Source organism: Thermobia domestica, chromosome 3 (assembly GCF_964235325.1).
Source record: "Thermobia domestica chromosome 3, izTheDome1.hap1.1, whole genome shotgun sequence".
In the NCBI taxonomy this organism is placed as follows: domain Eukaryota; kingdom Metazoa; phylum Arthropoda; class Insecta; order Zygentoma; family Lepismatidae; genus Thermobia; species Thermobia domestica.
Genome location: NC_137456.1, coordinates 41,521,360 through 41,539,689, shown reverse-complemented (window position 1 = coordinate 41,539,689; position 18,330 = coordinate 41,521,360). Strand labels below are relative to the sequence as shown.

The 18,330-nt window shown below is 33.4% G+C and overlaps 1 protein-coding gene across 8 annotated transcripts in view; it reads right to left on the bottom strand.

Moving 5' to 3' along the window:
- Positions 1-18,330, bottom strand: part of LOC145680331 (uncharacterized) — a 153,780-nt gene that overhangs the window by 75,289 nt on the left and 60,161 nt on the right. For 7 of the 8 annotated variants that reach the window (XM_081750711.1, XM_081750712.1, XM_081750713.1 and 4 more), the window contains exons 9-14: positions 17,328-17,402; positions 13,280-13,354; positions 9,232-9,306; positions 6,405-6,533; positions 3,979-4,002; positions 2,838-2,972 (exon numbers count right to left, since the gene is read on the bottom strand). In XM_081750711.1, the coding sequence (XP_081606837.1) occupies positions 2,838-2,972; positions 3,979-4,002; positions 6,405-6,533; positions 9,232-9,306; positions 13,280-13,354; positions 17,328-17,402 (513 nt within the window). The remainder of the gene's footprint in view (positions 1-2,837; positions 2,973-3,978; positions 4,003-6,404; positions 6,534-9,231; positions 9,307-13,279; positions 13,355-17,327; positions 17,403-18,330) is intronic. The other variant, XM_081750708.1, reaches the window with a different exon arrangement.

Here is an 18,330-nt window from a genome sequence, read left to right as displayed (position 1 = left end):
CCTACTTCGGGCAAAAGCTTCCACCCATCTGTTTCTACTCTTCTAACGGATTAAAAATAACTACCATCCACCTGAAATAGAAAACAACACCACGCGGTTTACACGGTTGTAGTAGTTTATTTTATGGTGGTATCCTAATGTTGTACAGAAAATTGAGTCGCGTCTATATACCCAATTTTAGAATCCCCATCCATCTATATATTATCGATATCAGAGGGTTATTTGATGGTCAACACACATCTACGAAATTGTGGTACTGTTTTCCTATCTCCAAAGTGTGATATGTGCATCATGATTCCCAAAGTCAATAGGTTTACGGAAGAGTACATCGTGGCCGTTTCTTACGCCAAGTTTCCTCTGCCGAAAATTTAAAAGAAAAGTTAAGATAAACTAGATACATGATACGATTGACTGATATCAAAAACATAACTAAGTGATATAAAAACGAAGAGGTTTCAGCCTCTACTTTACTACCAAGAGGTTTGCAACGCGACAGTAGAGTGCAATATCTCCATGTGTATCTCAAACGTTCCGTCAAATGGCTTTCCAGGAACCCTCTTTTACAACATGTGCCAACACGGTTATATTTGTCCCAAGACTTGTGAATCCAAAAGCTTTGGACTGCAAATTTAATCTCCAGAAGGTAAAGAAACACTGGGGACATTACCAAAGAATAACCTATTGTTGAGAGAAATGGGTCAAATGAAGACGCCTCTACCAACTTTATTTACCCTATAAGAAATGCAAGTCAGTCGCTACGCTACATGAAGATTGGGTTTATCCATTCAAATGGCCACATATTACTGGCAGAACTTATAGTTCGGTGTATAAAAGTTCCGTCCAGAATGTATCCTCTTCGACACAATATTTGTCGACACCTTAAAATATAAAATCAACTCTACATACTATCAGCAATACATACTGGCACCTATTTATGCAGAAACCAGATTTGCTTCCACGGAACTGTTATAAATAAAGTTCGCTTGAATCACGACACGGTCTCATTCTATGCACGTAGATCAGCAATGAACAACAAGCATCAAAGCTTTAGTATTTGAGGACATGCAGATGTTCACATGCCGATGTTTCAGCAGATGTTCACGTTATGGATTTCTAAGGGTTTGGTATCCTTACGTGCGACTTTCTTGAGTCCCTTCTCCATTCCCTAGATCTGTGGAAAGACCGTAATCCAACAGAGAGAATTTCGATTCTTAATAGTAAGCTCAGTCTGGCCTTAGCCCTCGGGTTCGTTATAACTGAACACCACTAGTCTAGAAAAATCATACCCAACTGACTATTATGTGACGTAAGAGCGAACGAAAGAAGAATACTGATAAGAAGATAATCAAAGCAGGAGGGGAGGAAGGGGTGCAATTCAATAAAGAAGTGGTGGCACTACGCGACTAGTCATGGATCCTCAGATAGTATGCGTAAGAACCATCGACCTAACAATTGATTCTCTTGTTTATATGTCACCACTGTTCATTCTCAAAACCAAGTTTCATACCTGCCTCTTGTTCTCTCCGTACAGTTTACTGAGAACAGGAGAGTTGCAAACTGTAACCTTACAGAACATCGAGTCGGAATTCAATGGTGTAATTAAGTATAATATGTTATACGAAAATAAAGTTTAATGATTAATATATGAAGTAATAAGAATCAAATACTATATCTCAGTTAAGTGAGGTAAGTTGTGGCTGGTATTCAACTTTTAATTTAAATTCCCAAAAAACTATGTTTTTACACAACTAATTTAGCTAACAAGTATACTCTAGCTAAACTTAAATCTTCAACACTTAACCGAATATTTAGTCAACACCAAAATTATTAAGAGACATGTTTGCTGGTGGTAGATTAGTCAGGTGCCCTTTCTCAATAGGTTGATGATTTATTTATTAAAATCCTCCATTGTTATGCTACTGGAAGCCAATATTTAAAATGCCAGTACTGCAACAAAATTCCGACTAAGAGGATTAATGGAATATCCTCATTAGTGCATCACACCCACTTAAACCTAATGGTAGAATTAACTTCCCTGATGAATGAGAATCTATGATATCTGCAATGTCGCCAGCGGAGAGTTTTCTGATAAGTATTACCCACCTTAGGCGTTAAAACGCTGCCTAACACCCTATTGTACTGAATTTCCTGGTATAATCACAAACCACTAAACTTCAATTTATAATCTAGAAATCCACTAGAAACAAAGACAGGATTACAGTTTTATCCGTGCCCACCTAACATTAGCGTTGATTAAAGATTAGGCTGATTACAACCTGTACTACCATAAGCAAGGACTCATGCAATCAAACCACTCTTAACTAGGACGAATCTCTCTTATCCGCTAGTATATCATTTCTTGTTCATCATCACTTTGCGAGGAAGATTTGAGGTTATGCAAAGAGGAGGTTTTAGTAGCAACCCAATTTTACATCATAAGGTCATCTCACAAAGAACGACCTTAAGCAATTCAAATGCTATTGGTTATTTGCGGAAAGTTACTCCGACACTGGAATGATCATTCTTGGTCAATTCTTAATCTCTACACTGAGCTACTAGAGTTTAATGAGTCAATAACCGGTTTCAAGCTATTTTCTAAGAAATCTCAAATGTCTATCCAGTAAAGAAAAAAATCAATTGTGAATTATGATGTCCTGTTATATTCAGCACTCTATGTACCTTACAACTTAAGTACTTCTTTTTCTTTAAATACTTGAATTGAAATGACGAGAAAATCTCTGAAGTAATATAAGCTTGTTTTCGATTACTTTACTCGTGGGAGTAACTACAGCCCCAGTTTCACTTAACTTGTTGAAAAATAAAGTAAATTTACTTACATGAGGAGGCGTTACATGCCATTTTCCAGGAAGCGTCACAGGCTTAAAGGTGAAAGGAAGTGTCATAATACCGTGAGGCGCATCTAGAGGTGATCGTCTACCTGGGCGCTGCACTCCTCGAGATGAAAAATTGTTCTAAAAAATACAAATATAAATAAATAAATAAATAGAGGAGTCTGTGAACTGCATTCACTTAGTCATTCATGCAAAAGAAAATGTGAAACAATTTAGTATCGGAAAAAAATAAAATCGAAATAACAAAATATTATTGTATTAGTCAGTATTCTGTATTCTTTGAATTTATGCTCAAAGAAACACAGTGACTCTAACAAGTAGACAGAGTAGCATGATGTTATTTAAAATGAAACTAATAATAATCGGCGTGTAAGATAGGTGTCCTTAGTTTTGCATAATCCTAAATTTCGCAGTGCCTCATAAAATGACACAATTAAAAGTATGTAAAAGCTTGTGGAAGTTCTTCTTATCACTGATAACTGTATTGCATTATATGAAAAAAAATCCTTTCTTTGTTATCTGGAGGTCTTTGAAGAAACTAGATGAAATATAAAATTTAGTTTTATTTTTATGGACTATTAGAGCCAAAAATGAATGTCTTTATTCTACCAGGTATTTGTAACAAAGATTTTAGAATTTATTAAATAATTTGTATGTTAACCCTCTCTGACCGTGTGATTCAATTTGGAATCACAAGCTTCCTTGGCTTATATAGCGCATATGTCGTGCCGAATGATTCCAAGTTGTCGCATACGTTTTAGTTATAGCGCCCTGGCAATACATAATTTTATGGAAAAAATGGATTTTCTTACTTCCTTAAACTTAAACATATAATCCATTGAAATAAAAAGAATCTTTATTTTCAAAACATCAGAAAGGTTTAAATAATTGTACAGGGAAAAAGGCGATTGTAATGGTATACTCAAGTCACTGTTGAAATTTCCTTTGAAAAGAAGGCAGGGAATTTTTGGATATCCACAGCTAAATTCATCATAATTCATTTTTTTGTCATCGCTTCCTTTATCCCAGTAAGCACTACATTATAGAATATATTATTCACAAGTAATGTGTTAAGTAATACTGTAATTTTATCAGTATGTAATATGGATATTTCAGAAAAACTTACAGGTAGAATATAAGGCCCCCAAACCTGAAACAAAAGAAAATATATTATTTATGTTGCTGTTGGGCACTTACGTAATTTGATTCTTTTCAATTTGACTGGGTTAATAGAACCCGGAAGAGTTTGGCTATGCATGTTTCATGTAAGAATATAACTTAATATTTAATTTTAATTTTAACATTTTCAACAGCCAATACAAAAGAAAGTTTACAAAGAACAGATACAGTGATATGAAAGAAAAATTACGTAGTCAACAATAAAAATAGAATATACACCTTGCCTATAATTTTGACAATTACTTTCGATCCTAATCAAAGATTAGAATACGGGTTTTACAGTACTATATCATCAGTAACTCTCAGTAAAGAAATGCGAAATTAAATTTGGTTCCTCCCAAATTTTTCATAATACAACATTTAGAGTATTTATGTACTAATGCCTATGGAGAAGAAAATTATATCGCATTTCAGAAATGTGTTGCACCATTTATTTGTTCTTGGATAGTATATTGACTCTCGCTTTGTCAGGTACATTCTTATTGATTGACATTTGATATTTTATAAAATGATACAATGACACTGGTATCAATCTTTTCCTAGCGAATGTTACACATGTCAGTATAAAATCCAGATTTCTTGGTTTCAATAATTCAGATTTCAAATGTATCATAACCCTGTCATGTTAAGGTTATAGTATACATGCAATATGTGAACTTTCGTAAGTCTCGAAACAAAGTTTGTGTTTCTAAGTTCTATTTTTATTTGTGTCATACATTTTGTCCAGATTGTTCGTTTGTTTGTAAAAGTTTAGCGTCGCTTTTCAGAGACGAATCTATATGAGACATGAGCTACAGGTTAAAAGTATAATGCAAAATACTGTAATACGTCCATGGCCCCCTACTAGCACCATATTCATCAAAGGCTAGTGAGTTAGCCACTACTCCAAGATGTCTCTACATAGGTTTAAAAACACCTGCTCAAGGCTGAGTATTATGCGATAAAACTGAAAAATCCAAAATTAAATGGTTACCAATTTGGTTGTTATACTTTCATTTTTTATGGCTCCCTAGTTCATCAAAATCCATGTAATTTTGTTCTGAATAGCATCGTGCCTGTGGATTTCCGTGAAGCTTTTCCGTTTCCTTCTATATTATCATTTTGCAAACGCTTTCATAATGATGAATACTTGCAATATGCTAATCATCTTCCCATAATCGTTGAACGAAAAATAATAAATTTTATTTCATTTTCAACAATAGTTACTATTCAAATTGTTGTTATCAACCTTCTCATACTAACGAGTTCGCAATTTCTATGTTATTGTCTCAAAAAATATGTATCAAGCCTTTGTTAGCATTGAATAAGAAACTAAAATGGTGAAACTATGTCTGAAATATAATTATGTTTGCTGCAATATCTTTCTTGAAAGATTCTTCAAAGAGAAGAAAATTAACGTAATATGTTTGCCAGGGGTAAAGGTGAATCTGGAAAGGTAGGGGGACGGTAGGTAGCGGCATGACATCACTCCATCCCCTTTGCCTATCTTTGACCATTGTAATGTTTTAGGGACTGGGGGACGCTATACATATTTTTGGAGGTGGGGGATCCGCCTAACGTCGTGGCAAAAACTGTTCAACTGAAAGCTCTCTCCGTAAAGAACGCTTTGGCCAGTAGTGAGTATTTCATACGAACATGGAAGAAGTATGGAAATTCAGAAAAGCTTGAGAATTGTTTCAAGTGCTAGTAGTAAGTATTTGAAAATGTGACTGAGGTTCAGAGACAATGGAGACGTGAGTATAGTACTAATACCACCTTCACGGCTGGCAATTACTCATATACCTGACGAAGTCGAACTGCATGGAACGGTGTGTGATGTATACAAGGACTCATGAATTCTCCTTCATACACATTTCGAATAATGATAAGTTTAGAGTGTACATTCCCAAGTTCCTACAACAGATAAGCGACGACAACCCAAATAGTAGGATGAAGTTTTGTGAATGATTTCAGAACATGTTTGACAGTAATAGAGGTTTAGTATACTGTTTCATGGAGTTCTACAGTGCTGTTTCATGGAGTTTGTCACAAATAACAGCAATTGAGAGCCGTTATCAGGTATTAGTGCCATACAAATGTCTCCACTGTCTGAGGACCTCAACCACATCTCAAATTCCTAGTACCACTTTAACAAATCCTAAGGTCCTTCTAAGTTCAAGCGTGTTTCCACTCCGTTGATATGAATCACTCGCTAATAGACACTTAGTGGCATTAGTTTCATGTTATTTGCTGCCCTATGTTGAGCAAACAACATACTACTTTTCTACTGTATTTAATTTCCTTAGTTGGAACTATAATTCTTCTAATCATATCGTTAAGTATGTATACATTTTTGAAGCAGTCGCTACATCTAATATTATTACTGGTACTTACTATTGTTAAATTAGAGATTCCCTGCGCAATTTCATCAATATCTTCTTTCGTGAGATTCCTCTCAAGACCAGGTGGATAAAAAGGTTTAGTTAAATTACTTTGAGATGGTGGTTTTAAATCTCTACCACCCTGGAAAAGAAACAATATTTCTTTTATTAAAAGATCTTCAAAACAAAAAAGTTTAAAATACGGTATATTTGAGATGTGTCCGAATAAATCTTATAATTTTTTTTAAGCAACGTACAATCATTTCTAACTTACCCATCATGATTAGAATGCTTCTATAAAAATCTTTTTCGTATTCCCCTGACCTATCAATAATCATGTTCATCTCTCATTAATGATCTTTTTTCAGTGCCAGTGTGCCGGTGCCGGTGTCATTATGTTCAACTCAATGGGATTTATCTTTTTAAAAATCTCTAATGTACCTGACTTATCTATCAAAACTGTTATCTATCGAAAATATTTAGAAACTTGGGATCGTTACAACGCCGTAAGCCTTACAGCATCTCCATCATGTGCCGTTGTTGTGCCATCAGTTGTAGCTTAGAATATTTATTAAATGAAGCAACAAATTGGGGATGAAACTGATGCACAACACGGTACTTAACTGTGAAATGTGTTTGAATTTAAATAAAATTTAAATGCTTTTATTTTGAAAATGATTAGTTGTGGGAAAGGAAAGAGACAAGGAAAGAGAAAGGTTTTAACTAAGATAAAGGAATGGGCACTAGCCTGATAGGTTCAACGAAGCTGGCGTCGTTTCGGTCATTTGGAACGACAAATGTCTTTTTTTTTTTTTTTTTTTTTTTTTTAGGAATTTGGATAACCTGAAGTTAGTTAACATCTGGATTTTTATCCTGTTAATTTCCAAATGGCGTCGAGTTCGTTTTTGATAATGCGTTTTTATGATGATGTTTTTTACACCTTCATTTCATCAGTCTTAACTTAAGCTCGATGTATTTGCGGTGATAAACCTTTATTCTTGAGTTATAGAGCTGGTTGTTTTTTGATGGTACGATTTGCTTCTTTTGTCGATCCTGCACCTATTCTAACCGTGTGTCGAATACCTCTTGTCCTCCTTGGTTTTGTCTGGCTGTAATGTGATGACTCTGGTGTTCAATGAAATAGGGAAGTATCAGGCTGTGCGTAAGGTATGTGGAAAGGCAAGAAGGAAACTAGTCGTGTTTATTAACAATTTTAAAAGAGAGGATTAACAAACATATGATTATTTAAACGGTTTGGTAATGTACAACATTAATAAAAGTTTTCTTCCATTAGATTTTAAAGAGTTTATGATATTGTAGAAGATAGCCGCAATTTAATAAATAATTGAATTTAGCGAAGTAATTTAAAAGTTTACACACTAATTTTACAATCATGTTACTATGATTATATAGATACTTCACTCATACCAGGTTCATTCTTAATACTAAGCCCCATTCCTGCTCTCTCTCTGTACAGTCTACTGAAAACTGGAGAGTTCCGAAGATGTGAACTGTAACCTTACAGAACATCTAGTTGGAATTCAATGTTGTAATTAAATATAAGATGTTATACAAAAATAAAATCTAATGATTAGTGTATCAATGAATAAGAATCAAATATTACATCTCAGCTAAGAGAGGTAAGTAGTGGCTGGTATTCAACTTTTATTTTAAAAGCCTAAATTCCCAAAAAATATATTTTTATACAGCTAATTTAGAAATAAGTATATTCTAGCTAAAGTTATATCTTCAGCACCTAACCAATGTTTAGTCAAAACCGACAGTGTTGGAGGCATTTTTGCTGATGGTACATTGGTCAAACGCCCTACTTAAATAGGCCGACAATTTATCTATTAAAATCTTCCATTGTTATCCAACTGCAACCGAATATCATGCGTTTAAAATTCCAGTACTGGGCAAAAAAATACCGGCTAAGAACATTAATGGAATATGTTCATTACTGCAATGAACCGAAGTCAATCACCGAGTAAAACCCAATTGTAGAATTTACTTCCTTGACGAGTGGGAGTCTATGATATTAGCAATGTTGCTGCCAGAGAATTTTCTGGTATGTACTACCCACCATAGACGCCAAGACACTTCTCAACACCGCATTGTACTGCATTCGCTGGTATGATCACAAGCCACCACATTTCAATCTATGATCTAGAAATTTCCTAGGAACAAGGAAAGAATTACGATATTATTCATGCCCACCAAAAATTACGGTTGATTTGGGATTAGTCCGATTACCAGTTGTAGTACTAGGAGCAAAGACTCGTACAATCCAACCATTCGTTACTGGGGTGAATTTTTCCATCCCTGTTTGGCTGTTCTTTCTTGTTCATCCTTACTTTGCAAGAAATACTTAAGCTTATGCACAGAGGAAATTTTAGTAGTAAGTTAATTTTACATATTTAGATCAGCTCAGAGTGATCCGATCTTCAGCAATTCAAATGCTGGAGGATATTTGCAGGAAATAACCCCGACACGTGCATGATCATTCTTGGTCAATTCTTAACCTCTACACTGAGGTACAAAACGAGTTTATTAAGTAAACAACTTGTGCCAAGCTATCTTCAAAGCAGTGAGAAATCTCTATCACCCTTCCCGAAAATAAATAAATAAAACCACAACGGTAAAACATGGTATCCTGTTATATTCAGCCCTCTATGTATCTTACCACTTAATGAATTCTTTTCCTTTAAATAACCAATATAAAATAACGAGAGGCTATCTGAATTGACATAAGCCTTTCTCCAATGACGTTAATCGTGGGATTAGCTACACCTTCAGTTCCGCCTAAATTCTAGAAAAGTAAAGAAATAATATTTACTTACTGGAGGACTAAAGGTGAAAGGAAGTGTCACACCTTTGTCAGGCGTATCTGGAGGTTGTGCTCTAGTTCGAAGCCGCTAAAATATAAAAATAAAAAAAGAGCAAATAAAGAAGTCTGCAAACTTCGTTCACTAAGTCATTAATGCAAAGAAAATTTCAACTATTCTGAATCGAAAAGACTTATTAAAATTGAAATAAATCAATAGCTCTGTATTGGTCAGTATAATCAATTTCTTGAATTTATGCTCAATGAAACACAATGACTCTAATAAGTAGGCAGAGTAGCATAATGATATTTAAAATGAAGCTAAGAATAATTGGATTGTAGGGTAGATGTTCTTATTTTTGCATAATCCCGAATGTTGTAGTGCCTCATAAAATGACACAATAGAAACTAGTGAAAGTCTATGGAAGTACTTCTGATGACTGAAGACATGTATTGCATTATATGAAGAAATGTTTTCCTTCTATGTGATCTGGAGGATTTCTAAGAAACAAGATGAAATATAAAATTTAGTTTGATTTTTTAGCTTATTAAAATATAAATGAGGATCCAGGTATAGTAACAAAGATTTAAATAAATGTATAGGAAAAATGATGAGAATTGTAATAGTATACTAAAGATTTTTGTAACCATTGTTGAAATTCCCTCTGAAAAGCTGGCACGGACTTTTATTGATAAGAGTTATTTCGCAAGTAATATTGCCTAACATACCAGAAACTGTTGTTAGAATTTTTGGTTACGAAAACAAACTGTGCAAACTCCTGTAAACAATTACAATTATTTTTATTAGGACATTTTGCAATTTTACTTTTTTGAAGCAGGGAATATAGTCTGAGGAAGCTACGTTGTGAGCACTAAATTCTCACTTTGTCAGAATTCAAACGATTATTGAATTTACTGTGAAGATCTTACACGTAGGTCTGCTTATGTGTACTCTATTTATACAGAGTGATTCGTTTAAAACTCATGGATTTCATTTGGGTTTAGAACTTCTAACTGAGGTCCGATTTTCATGTGGTTTGTGGAAAATGATCAAGTAAAGATGGGAGATTTATGGGACTATGTCTACTGATTTAAATTCATCCGGGGTAATATCGGCCACGCCTCAAGAAAAACATAAAATATTCGCCAGTATAACTTGCAATTGGAATGAGGGTTTGGATTTTTGAAGCGAAATTGCAGAATTCAAAATAGGTATTAGTGAGAATACTAATTAAGTGCTAGCGGTAACACCCAAAAATCCATGCTGAATAGCTACAACCGATTTCACGAAACAAACAACGGAGAGATTTCCTCGGCGACCTAAGAGTCGATAAATGACATTTTTCCACAATAGCTGCCTAAATTCCGATGCTTCCCTGTCTCACTCAGAAGCGATCCTGTTTCTTCCAATTTATTCACTAGCTACCATAGGTATATTATGTTACTATCTGGGGCAGAACGTGAGGCAAATTTCTTTCCAAATGACCTTCACAAAGCAAGAACCGGTTCCGTTACCAGAAAGTTTTAATTATAGACTCATGTTGCTCCAAAGAGTACACTATTCTCACTGTATCCTGATTATACTCACTCAGTAGCACAGCATTGTACTGCGTAATTCCCAATGCAAAGACCCGGTTTCCTCTTTCTTATTCTTATTGAAATGGTGAGGTTCCCTTGTACGAAGAAAACTCAAATCTTCACACCACACCCCACTTGATTACAATTATAAGCTACACTGGCTAATATTTGCGGTTTTTCTTGAGGCGTGGCCGATATTACCTCGGATGAATTTAAACTAGTGAACATAGTCCCATAAATTTCCCATCCTTCCATGGTGATTTGCCTAAAAACCGCATGAAAATCGGACTTCTGTTAGAAATTCTAGAACCAAATGGAATCAATGAGTTTTAGAAAGATCACCTTCTAGTTATAAACTGTCATACTTTAGAGTTCTGTGAACTAAAGGTAATAAGAAGACTATAAGGAAGACAGGCTTTTATATCAGGAAATGTCTTCTCTTTTCCCTTCATCTGTCATGTAAGATAGTCACTGCCATGTTTGTTTAGTCAATATTTTGTTGTTGCGATCTAATCTGGAAACAAATACTTGTATTCTGATTATAAGTTAGTTGTAGTATAGTTTGTTAATAAAGTTGATAGATTTCGCGTAGCTGTTGATAGACATTATAGTTTAGGAGAATGCAGCATCTTATAAAAATAAATAAACAAATATTTAGAAGAAGAAGAAGACATAGTAAACATTACCGATTTTTCAAGGAATATAAAAATTAAATTTATTCTATTCACGTACGCTTCTATAAAGTTTTAATGTTCAGTATATTGTTCCAAATTAGACTAAAAATAGTTTCAATAACGTTTCGCATATAAATAATACTATTAAGTTATTGCCTTGAAAATAAAGATAATAATAATAATAATGATATTACTAAGAGTATAAGTTGTATTGTAGTGTTGCGAAATTTTAAGGCTAAACTCATAACATTATAGTAGCTTCAATTACATTGTTAGGACTTAACGTTGTTCTATTTTCTTTTGCTAAATCCGAAGCTAATTATATTTATATTAATCCTATTCTATTTTGTCCTCAATGATGCAAAATTACCATAGTTAGATTTTATGACATCTGATGTTCGCTTATATATTAATTGTGAGTTTATATTCCACGTTGTGCATTAGTATTAGATATCATTTGGTTATGTTAGGAGAAGAAGGATATCCATATCTAAATTCATCAAAATTCATTCATTTCTCGTAGTTTCCTTTGTCCTAGTAAGCCCTACAATATAGAACATATTACTCAGAAGTAATGGGGTAGGTAATACTATAATTTTATCAGTATGTAATATGGATATTTCGTAAAAACCTTCAGGGTTCTCTTCTACAGAAAAGGTACCAGAGTCTGAAACAAAAGCAAAACTATCACATGTTGCTGTTGGATACTTCTGTAATTTGATTTTTCTCAATTTGACAAGGTTAATAGAACCCGGAAAAGTTTAGCTATGCACGTTTTATGTAAAGATACAAATTAATATCTTTTTTCTAGTTTTAGAATTGTCAGCAGCCAATATAAAGAAAACTTTACAAAAATCAGATACAATGACATGAAAGGAAAATTATATAGTTAGCAATAATAATAGGTTATACACCTTGCCTCTCATTTTGACAATTACTTTCGAGCATAATCAAAAATTAGAATACGGGCTTTCTTAGAGCATCACTAAATTTTAGTCATGAAATGCGAAATTAAATTTAGATCCTTCCAAATTTTAACAAAAGAACATTTAGAATGTCTATGTACTAATGAGTAAACAGAAAAAACTTACGCAATATTTCAGAAAATGTGCTGGAATCTTCATTTGCTGTTGGATAGTATATTGACTCTAGCCTTGTCAAGAGCATTTTTAATGACTGACATTTGATATTTAATACAATGATACAACGACACTGGTGTCAATCCTTTTCTACCAAAGTCACACAACAATCCAACTCATGCAATCCAACCATACGTTATTGGGACGAATATCTCCCTCCAGGCAAGATATAATTTCTTGTTTATCCTTACTTTGTGAGGAAGATTTGAGGTTATGCAAAGAAGAGCTTTTAGCAGTAACCCCATTTTACATAAAAAGGTTATCTCAGAAGGACCGATCTTCAACAATTCAAACGCTGAAGGTTATTTGCGGGAAATAACTCAGAACCTAGAACGATCATTCTTGGTCAATTCTGAGCCTCTACACTGAGGCACAGAACGAATTTATTAATTAAACAACTTGTGCCAAGCTATCTTCTTAGCACTGAGAAATCTATCACCCTTCCCGAAAATAAATAAATAAAACAACAACGGTAAAACATGATATCCTGTTATATTCAGCTCTCTACATATCTTACCACTTAATTAATTCTTTTCTCTAAATAACCAATTTGTAATGACGAGAGGTTCTCTGAACTGACATAAGCCTTTCTTCACTAACTTTAATCGTGGGATTAGCTACACCTTCAGTTCCACCTAAATTCTTGAAAAGTAAAGAAAGAATATTTACTTACTGGAGGATCAAAGGTGAAAGGAAGCGTCACACCTTTGTCAGGCGTATCTGGAGGTTGTGCTCTAGTTCGAAGCCGCTAAAATATAAAAATAAAAAAAGAGCAAATAAAGAAGTCTGCAAACTTCATTCACTAAGTCATTAATGCAAAGAAAATTTCAACTATTCTGAATCGAAAAGACTTATTAAAATTGAAATAAATCAATAGCTCTGTATTGGCCAGTATAATCAATTTCTTGAATTTATGCTTAATGAAACACAATGACTCTAATAAGTAGACATAGCAGCATAATGATATTTAAAATGAAGCTAAGAATAATTGGATTGTAGGGTAGATGTTCTTATTTTTGCATAATCCTGAATGTCGTTGTGCCTCATAAAATGACACAATAGGAACTAGTAAAATCTACGGAATTATTTCTGATCACTGAAGACATGTATTGCATTATATGAAGAAATGTTTCCCTTCTATGTCATCTGAAGGATTTCTAAGAAAGAAGATAAATATAAAATTTAGTTTGACTTTTTAGCGTATTAAAATATAAATGAAGATCTTTATTCCACCAGGTATATGTAACAAAGATTTAAATAATTATACAGGAAAAATGATGAGAATTGTAATAGTATACTCAAGATTTCTATAACCATTGTTGAAATTCCCTTTGAAAAGCAGGCAGGAATTTTTTGTTGATAAGAGTTATTTCGCAAATAACATTGTCTAACACAACAGAAACTGTTGTTAGAACTTTTGGTTACGAAAACAAACTGTGTAAACTATTATAAACAATTAAAATTATTTTTATTAGGACATTTTGCAATTTTGCTTTGTGAAGGAGAGAATATAGTCCGAAGAAGCTACGTTATGAGCATTGAATTCTCACTTTGCCAGAATTCAAACAATTATTGAATTTAAGTGAAGATCTTACACGTAGCTCTGCCTATGTGTACTCCATTTATTCAGAGTGGTTCTTTAAAAACTCATGGATTTCATTTGGGTCTAGAATTTCTAACTGAGGTCCGATTTTCATAGGTTTGTGACAAATGATCAAGTAAAGATTGCAGATTTATGGGACTATGTTTACTTATTTAAATTCATCCGGGCAAATATCCGACACGACTCAAAAAAAAAAACAGAAAATATTCGCCAGTATAACTTGCAATTGGAATGAGGGTTTGGATTTTTGAAGCGAAATTGCAGAATTCAAAATAAGTATTAGTGAGAATACTAATCAAGTGTCAGCGGAAGCACCAAAAATTCCATGCTGAATAGCTACAGCCCATTTCATGCAACAAATAAGGGAGAGACTTCTTCGGCGACCTAAGTTTTCGATAAATGACATTTTCCACGAGAGCAGCCTACAGGGTCGGATGCTTACCTGTCTCACTCAGAAGCGATCCTGTTTCTTCCAATTTATTCAATAGCGACCATAGATATATTATGTTGCTATCTGGGACAGAATGTGAGGCAAATTTGTTTCTAAATTACCTTCGCGAAGCAACAACAGACTCCGTTACCAAAAACTTTTAATTATAAACTCATATTGCTCCAAAGGGGACAATATTCTTACTATGTTCTGATTATACTCACACAGTAGCACATAATTGTACAGCGCAATTCTCAATATAACGGCACAGTTTCCTGTTCCTTACTCTTATTGAAATGGTGAGGTTTCAATGTACGAAGAAAACTCACATCTTCACACCGCACCGCACTTGATTCCAATTGTAAGCTACACTGGCAAATATTTGCTGTTTTTCTTGAGGCGTGGCCGATATTACCTCGGACGAACTTAAACCAGTAAACATAGTCCCATATATTTCCGATCCTTCCTTGATCATTTGCCACAAACCGCATGGAAATCTGACTTCCGTTAGAAATTCTAGACCCAAATCAAATCCGTGAATTTTAGAAAAATCACCCTCTAGTTATAACTGTCATACTTTAGAATTCTGTGAACTGAAGGTAATAAGAAGACTGTAAGGAAGACAGTCTTTTATATCGGAAAATTTATTCTCTTCTTCCTTCATCTATCATGTTAGATATTCACTGCCATGTTTGTTTAGTCAATATTTTGTTGTTGCGATCTAATCTGGAGATAAATACTTGTAGTTTGATATAAGTTAGTTGTAGTATACTTTGTGAATAAAGTTGATAGATTTCGCGTAGCAGTTGATAGACATTATAGTTTAGGAGAATGCAGCATCTTATAAAAATAAATAAACAAATATTTAGAAGAAGAAGAAGACATAGTAAACATTACTGATTTTTCAAGGATTATAATAATTAAATTTATTCTATTCACGTACGCTTCTATAAAGTTTTAATGTTCAGTATATTGTTCCAGATTAGACTAAAAATAGTTTCAATAACGTTTCGCATATAAATAATACTATTAAGTTATTAGCTTGAAAATTAAAATAATACTAATAATAATGATATTACTAAGAGTATAGATTGTAATGTAGTGTTACAAAATTAACTCTAAACTCATAACATTATAGTAGCTTCAATTACATTGTTAGGACTTAACGTTGTTCTATTTTCTTATGCAAAATCCCAAACTAATTACATTTATATTAATCCTATTCTATTTTGTCCTCAATGATGCAAAATTACCATAGTTAGATTTTATAACATCTGATGTTCGCTTATATATTAATTGTGAGTTTATATTTCACAATTGTGCATTAGTATTAGATATCATTTGGTTATGTTAGGAGAAGAAGGATATCCATATCTAAATTCATCAAAATTCATTCATTTCTCGTAGTTTCCTTTGTCCTAGTAAGCCCTACAATATAGAACATATTACTCAGAAGTAACGGGGCAGGTAATACTATAATTTTATCAGTATGTAATATGGATATTTCGGAAAAACCTTCAGGGTTCTCTTCTACAGAAAAGGTACCACAGTCTGAAACAAAAGCAAAACTATTACATGTGATGTTGGATACTACTGTAATTTGGTCTTTCTCAATTTGACAAGGTTAATAGAACTCGGAAAAGTTTGGCTATCCACGTTTAATGTAAAAATACAAATTAATATCTTTTCTCTAGTTTTTGAATTGTCAGCAGCCAATATAAAGAAAACTTTACAAAGATCAGATACAGTGACATGAAAGGAAAATTATGTTGTTAGCAATAATAATAAGTTATACACCTTGCCTCTCATTTTGACAATTACTTTCGAGCCAATTCAAAAATTAGAATACGGGCTTTCTTATAGCATCACTAAATTTTAGTCAAGAAATGCGAAATTAAATTTATTTCCCTCCCAATTTTAACAAAAGAACATTTCGAATGTCTATGTGCTAATAAGTAAACAGAAAAAACTTACGCAATATTTCAGAAAATGTGCTAGAATCTTCATTTGTTCTTGGATAGTATATTGACTATCGCCTTGTCAAGTGCATTCTAAACGACTTACATTTGATACTTTATACAATGATACAACGACACTGGTGTCAATCCTTTTCTACCAAAGCCACACAACAATCCAACTCATGCAATCCAACCATTCGTCAATGGGAGGAATCTCTCCTTCCAGTCAAGAAATCATTTCTTGTTCATCCTTACTTTGCAAGGAAGATTTGAGGTTATGCAAAGAAGATGTTTTAGCAACAACCCCATTTTACATAAAAAGGTTATCTCAGAAAGACCGATCTTCAACAATTCAAACGCTGAAGGTTGTTTTCGGGAATTAACTCTAAACCTAGAACGATCATTTTTGGTCAATTCTGAGCCTCTACACTGAGACACAGAACGAGCTTATTAAGTAAGCAACTTGCGTCAAGCTATCTTCAAAGCAGCGAGAAATCTCTATCACCCTTCCCTTAAATAAATAAATAAAACCACAATGGTAAAACATGATATCCTGCAATATTCAGCTCTGTAAGTATCGTACCACTTAATTAGTTCTTTTTCTTTAAATAACCAATTTGTAATGACGAGAGGTTCTCTGAACTGACATAAGCCTTTCTCCAATGACATTAATCGTGGGATTAGCTACAGCTTTAGTTCCACCTAAATTAAAGAAAGAATATTTACTTACTGGAGGATCAAAGGTGAAAGGAAGTGTCACACCTTTATCAGGCGTATCTGGATGTTGTGCTATAGTTCCAATCAGCTAAAATAAAAAATTTAAAAAAAAGCAAATAAAGAAGTCTGTAAACTGCATTCACTAAGTCATTCATGCAAAGAAAATTTCAAACTATTCTCAATAGAAATGACTTATTAAATTGAAATAAATCAATAGCTCTGTATTGGTCAGTATAATAAATTCTTTGAATTTATGCTCAAAGAAACAAAATGACTCTAATAAGTAGACAGAGTGGCATAATGATATTTAAAATGAAGCTAAGGATAATTGGATTGTAGGGTAGATGTTCTTAGTTTTGCACAATACCGAATGTCGTAGTGCCTCATATTATGACTCAATAGAAACTAGTAAAAGTCTACGGAAGCATTTCTGATCACTGAAGACATGTATTGCATTATATGAAGAAATGTTTCCCATAAATTTAGTTTGATTTTTTAGATGATGAAAACATAAATGAGGATTTTTATTCCACCGGGTATATATAACAAAGATTTAAATAATTAGTATATTAAATAAATGTATAGGAAAAATGATGAGAATTGTAGTAGTGTATTCAAGATTTCTATAACCATTGTTGAAATTCCCTGTGAAAAGCATGCAGGGACTTTTGTTGATAAGAGGTATTTCGCAAGCAACATTGTCTAACATAACAGAGACTGATATTAGAATTTTTGGTTACGGAAACAAACTGTGCAAACTTCTCTAAATACTTATTTTTTTTCTATTAGAACATTTCGCAATTTTGCTTTGTGAAGGAGGGAATATAGTTTGGAGAAGCTACGTTGTGAGTATTGAATTCTCACTTTGTCAGAATTTAAACCATTATTGAATTTACAGTGAAGATCTTACACGTAGGTCTGCCTATGTGTAGTCCATTTATACAGGGTGGTTCTTTTAAAACTCACTTATTTCATTTAGATTTAGAATTTCTAACGTAGGTCCGATTTTCATAGGT